Source organism: Gallinula chloropus (genome assembly GCF_964237585.1).
Source record: "Gallinula chloropus genome assembly, chromosome: 2".
NCBI classification, from domain to species: Eukaryota; Metazoa; Chordata; class Aves; order Gruiformes; family Rallidae; genus Gallinula; species Gallinula chloropus.
Window position 1 is genome coordinate 129,950,415 of NC_140086.1, and position 6,000 is coordinate 129,956,414.

General features: G+C 44.7%; 1 protein-coding gene across 1 annotated transcript in view; it reads left to right on the forward strand.

Annotated features, from left to right (window-relative positions):
• Positions 1-948, forward strand: part of RAPGEF5 (Rap guanine nucleotide exchange factor 5) — a gene marked incomplete at its 5' end in the record, with an annotated part of 154,282 nt that extends 153,334 nt beyond the window's left edge. Inside the window, one exon of the mRNA XM_084280501.1 lies at positions 316-948. Within this exon, the coding sequence (XP_084136627.1) occupies positions 316-434 (119 nt within the window). The 3' untranslated portion in view covers positions 435-948. The remainder of the gene's footprint in view (positions 1-315) is intronic.
• Between the last annotated feature and the right edge of the window lie 5,052 nt (positions 949-6,000).

Consider the following 6,000-nt stretch of genomic DNA (forward strand, 5'->3'; position numbering starts at 1 on the left):
GGGGAGGGACAGCTTGTACTGCCAGCAGGAGTAAATCTTGCACTGAGTAAATCTCAGCTTGCCTTCCACTCGTCCCTCCTTTGTGTATGCTGGCTGCCCAGCATCGCCTCCTCCTTTCTTTCTTCTCCCCATTTCTGTATCTTGCTGTTACCTCGTGCGTTGCACTTCAACAGCAAGTCCTTTACATCACTGGCCATCTTTATTGTGACTGTCTAGCACCTGACAGGTTGGCGTACCAGGGACTTTGCAACACACAGGATGGAGAAGCAGGCAAGGCACAGCTTTCTGATCCACCCCCTTCCTCCTGTCTTGCAGGCAATGAAGTTCCTTCGAAAGAGCATCATGAGCTGAAGCCATACGTCCATCACCTGCACGTCATTGACAACCAGCAAGCTCTTTTCGAGCTTTCTCACAGGATAGAGCCGCGAGTGTGAGCATACACAGCTTCAGATAAGCTTGTAACTGCAGCACTTTGAATTCAGTGAATGTTTATGCCAAGCATGTTGCTTCCCTATATAAGAACAGTTTACTGAGTTTTATCAGTAGCTCACACAACATGCGCAGGAAAATCAGGCAAGAGCCAGCAAAGGAGCTGCTCACAGCATTGCAGGGCAAGCTTGGTGTCATCGCCGCTCGTCGCCAGAATGGGAGGGAGCAGAGCAGTGTCCTTTGAGCTCAGGAGCTTGGTTTCTGTGAAAGTATTGTTTGGTCCAGCATAGCTTTCAATGCAGATTCTGCCAGTATTAGAATGAAAGGAAACATCACGTCACAGCAGCAAAACATTTCAGCAAGCGACATGCCGGAAGGGGATTGATTCTCGGTTCACCACGCTATGTACCACGCTCAGTCAGAGCTGCCGGAGTATTGTTGCCAAAAATACTGTGCAATCCATGCAGCTCCCTGGAGTCCACTGGAACATCTTATGTGAGATGAGTGTGGACAACCAAGAATGGGAATATAAAAAAACCAAGAATGGGAATATAAAAAGACAGCGCATCAGATGAAACTCAGAAGTGTGCGGGAATGTGGAGGCCAGCAGCAAATGGTTCAAGCTGTTATAGCCCCGTAAGAATCTGCTTTCTAAAACACACTGTAAGAGCCAATCCACTTCGGTTGCAGTTTATGGACACAGTTGTTTGTACACTGAAAATGTGGTGTTCTCTTCCTTTTCAGTTCTCAGATACATTACCAGCTCCTGCAGTAACGTGTTACAAATTATTATAGTAGGAGCCTTGTTTTCAGCTTGGATTACACCCTCCTTGGTGTCTATTCAGAGGCAATGCCTAGATACACCTACATTCCTAACTCACCTCCTGGAAATACTCTTTCAGCAGGTAAAATTACACCTAACTTGCACACGCTTCTAGCTTTGAAAGAACAAAACTGTACACCTTACAGGGTACCAGTGTAATTCCCTGCATATGCACCGGGCTCTCAGCATCAGGGTCCCTTCACCACTTCTGTTGCACTCACACCCCTCCCCTAGCCAATTTCCATGTAGCTAAAAAGTACAACTTCTGGGTATGTACTGAGGCAGCATTTCTAAAGTCTTGTCTACAGCTGACCTACATCTAAGCACCATTCTTGCCACAGCTCTGGTTTTCAGTGCTAAGAAGTTGCCCTGAAATAATCCAGTGAATGCCATAGGCAGTGTGCAGGTGTGCTGTGCTCTCTGGCACGTGTTTGTACATCAAATCAAGAGTTCCAGTCCCTTTGCAGAGCAGGGAGGATATGTTGCATTGCTTGTCCATCTCTATTGTATGCATTCCATGTGAGGCAGACTTCCAAGAAAAATGCTCCTTTACTGAAATGTGGGAATACTGAAGTAGCATGCTTTTCATCATTGTGTTATCTCTGGTTTAAAGGGATTAAAAAAAAAAAAAAAAAGCAGCTTTAACAAGTAGTCTGTGGGAGAATCTGTAGAATGCATTTGGTTTTCCCATCTGTGAAATATTGTATAGATCTATTGTAAAGGAAACAGATGTTTCAGAAATGTATTTGCTTGTACTTTGTTATTATCAAATACTATATGATTTTTCCTTTTTTTTTTTTTTAAGAAAAAAATCTTCTTTTTACCCAGTAAAAAGAAAAAAAATAAACTCTTGCTGGCCATGGAGTAAAAATTTGCTATGTTCTTCTGTAGATGTGACTGCACATATTGTAAATAACTCTTTTGTGCAAACAGACCAAAACTGTTCAGATGAGGATACTAGCTGCGGTGGACTCCTTGGTGCAGTGTAAGAACACAAGCCAGATACAATTGTGGCACTGCAGTTCTTCCTCTGGCTGCAGCACTCCCCAAATCCCCACCCTAGATGCATTACATGGGTGCTTTGCCGGTTTTTGAGCTCCCCCTTGTGAAATCTTTCTTACCATGGCATTATTTTTAGGAGCCTGTGTGTAGCCCAGCCTGCATGCTGTAGCTCATGTGGTGTAACGCTCAAGTCCACACGTAGCTCCTTTGGAGGGCCTGTTTCTCTCTGGTAGTTCTGGGATTTACTGCTGCTGAGGCAGCAGCCACACCAGAGAATAAAAGACAAGGAAACAGAAAAAGGGAAAGAAATAAATGTAAAAGAAGTGGAAAGCTGACTCTATGCTCAGGCTTTGATTTGGAGGCATGCTAAAGCCACCGTGAAGGCTCCTTGCTCCCAGTTCAAATTGGTTGAAGTAAATTGATGAGTTACCTTTGTGCTTTGAAGCCAATCTGCACCACTGTAACTTTATACTGAGTCAGGTATTGTCCATCCCTTGCAGCTGACTTAAGCTCAGATAACCTTGTTAACTGTGTTGTGGCTAATCAGACTAATATTTAAAACTTTACATACTACTTTTTGTGGTGGCCTGTATAATTAGAATCTATGGATAATTAGGTCTGAGGGGCCAACTTGGACCCATTGATTTCACATTGAAAATACAGATGATGCAACCATAAAAAGGCAAATACTCCAAATTTTTTAGCTAATCCGTCTTAATAAAAAAAAAGGCCCTTCAGAGGCCCTTGTTCAACACGTGAAGCATTGCAGAGCTGGGCTGCAGACTGGCAAATGGTTTGAAGGTGTGCTGGTTGGGAAATAAACCCTCTGAAGGGGAAGGGGAGTGCTACACAGCCTCTGATGGGGTCCAGCACTGGTGGTATTGTGTTATTTTTAGATCCTTCAATAGCACAATTATGTTACATAGGATAAAATCCAGGAATCTTCTAAGTTCAGTCTATCGCAATCACACTTGGGGTGAAATACTCTGCGTATTTTCTTTAGTAGCTAGGTGGAAAAATTAGACAAAAGAAAGGAAGAAGCTGGGTCACTCTGTATCTCTGATGTGGGATTTTGCTGCATCAAAGTTAGATGTTTCTCTGACATACCCTTTTGATTCCAGCCCCATTTGAGAAATAAATTGCAGTTGCATGACAGTGGCAACCCCCCATCCCCCCAAAATCTGTTATCTGAAATAATAAGACATGTACTGCTGTAAAATTACAAAGATGTAAATACTAAACATTTTAGCAGAGTAATATTTATTTGCATAGCATATTTATTGTCATCTTATTACACTGTTAAGAAATACTGGGATGAAGACAATGAGCTGAGGTGAGAAGACCTGCCTGTTCATTTTCTCTGAGTGCCATAATGCTGTCAGCTTATGTTAAAAGTAATAAAATAGAAAAGCCCAAATCAAGGTATTTACCTAACTTCTCAGGGACTACAGCTAGTAGTTATCCACCATTAAGAGACCTGGTATGTATGAAATAATCTGATTTACCAGAATCAATGTTGCCGGTGTTTTCCTTTGATTCCATGCTTGTCTGCCTCTGTACATATTATCGTGTTGTGTATTTATGAGAGCTAGTAAGCAATAATTTATATGTCAAAATGGCCAAGCAATACAAGGTTAAAACTTGTAGAAGCAACTGTTACATTTATCTTGCATTTTCCAGTGTTTTTTAATATTGCTTTTCGAAATATAAAAACTACCTTAATGAAGCCTGGGCTCTGTGCCTTCATGCCTATCACACGTACTTACTGTTCCTAACTGGAATATTTTCCACTTGTACTTGGAGTTACTCGGTTCTGCAAACCCTCACAGTATTTGCAGGGTGGATGCAGAGCAGCATGCGCCTGGTTAGAGGCTCAGGAGCCTGACCCTGAGTGGCTCATTAATCTCTGGTCAGTGGACTTGCTGGTACCGATGTATTCCAGGCAGTTTCAGAAGCAGAGGTGATGTTAATGGGGTCTCAGCTGTGCCATATCATCACGGTGCAGTGTAAGAGGGGCCTGGAGCCACCATGAGAAGTCCCTGCGGGAGAGGGGAGGAGGAGTACATCTATCTTCATATCCTCCGGAGTCTGCTTATCGCCACTTGATCCTCTCACTGAGGACAGCACACGCTTTCCCCTTTCATCAGGCATCTCTGCCGGTGTGGATTCCTCTCCCTCCTGTCCTGGTCTGCAGCGGTCTGGGAAGGCAGAGCCCATGATGGGCTGCGGGTGCTGCAAGGCGGCTGAGCCTGGCCCAGCCTTCCAGGCTTCCAGCTTGCAAACGCTGGGAGCCGCTAAGGCAAACCTGGCTGTTTCACACAGACGTGAGGCTTGGTCCTTAACTGCGTCATGAGAGTTCAAAGTGCTTTACGAACCGGCCTAAGTGCCTGCACCTTAAACAGTCTTAAGCCTGAGCTACAGAGTATTTGTGACAGCGTCAATATACAGGCTGGGGGAATTTTAACTAATAATTAATACAGTACCAGCCCAAGTTGTTGACACAGCTCTATAATGATGTTTAAAGATGCTTTATAGCCAGACATCCTTTTCCAGATCCAGCTGGGCAAGCTGAGGAATTTATATTCCCAGCTGTTCATCACTCTCCCTTCATTGGACATCATTGCTCTCTACAGGGTAGCGCAGAAGGACACCTTGGGGTATCTCCTAACCTGCTGCTCTCAGTCCGCTGGATTACTTTAAGCCACCTGTGACTGCATACAGGCAGCTAACTTTGCACTGAAGGGCTCTCCTGGCCATCAACTTTTCTGGGAGGCTGTGACAAGAAGATAGAGTGGTAACACCTTTAAGACAGTTTGTAAATGGAAAGCTGTATAGCTGAGGACAGCAGGCTTACAGCTCCAGCTGTGCTAGAAGTGCCACAAGAAGAGGCTACTGCGCTTGAGGTGTTATCCCATGTTGCTGAACTATTCAGCCAAGGCTTCTGAAAAGAGCTTTACTAGCAAAGACATGCCAATTAAGCTGCTCTGTGGAATCTGTGAATTTTAAATGAAGGGGTTGATGGGGGAAGGTGTGTGATGAGCTGTTCCTGTGGGAGCTGGGTGGGGGCAGTTTGCTCTGGGGCCAGCAGAGTCCTTGGTGCAGAGTGGGCCTGACTGTGCTGTCCTGTGTAGAGATGATTCCCTCTTAGTGGAAAACCAATCTGCTCAGCCTGGAAACCTCCTGATTGTGCTTCATGTCCTAGCAGACTTTCATACCGCACAGAGCATCTGCCCTGGAGTCCTGCTCTCTTCTGCTGTGGGAGTGGCAGCTGAGTTAGTGAAACCCAAGGAAGGTAAGTCTTCCTCTGGCTCTAACTGCTACCTGTGACAACTGCTGTTTCACACTGGAGAGCTGTGTGATGGCACCCTATGTGTGTAGCTACAATAGTGCTCTGAGGTGCCAGTAACTACATTGGGGTTAAATGAATCGTGTGGTGCAGTTAATGTAGGATCTGGAGAACTGAGGAGGCCTGCGAAGGTGAGCCAGGTGAACAGTTTTTGAAGTAGGGAGAAAAGCATTCTCTGCATTCCCTCTTCTCTGAAAGAATGTCACTGGGTTTCATAAGACCCACGTAAAGGTCCAGAAAACCTAGAAAAAATAGCTTAAGCCTCAGAGCCTTTCAGAGGCCAAGGAATGGCAATGATAAGAGTCTGCATATTTTCTTTTAATTCTCTATGCTCATTACAATGGATGTAACTTCAGGGTGTTTCTTGTAAGCAGTTGCAGCAGTTCGTCCCACAGGAGGT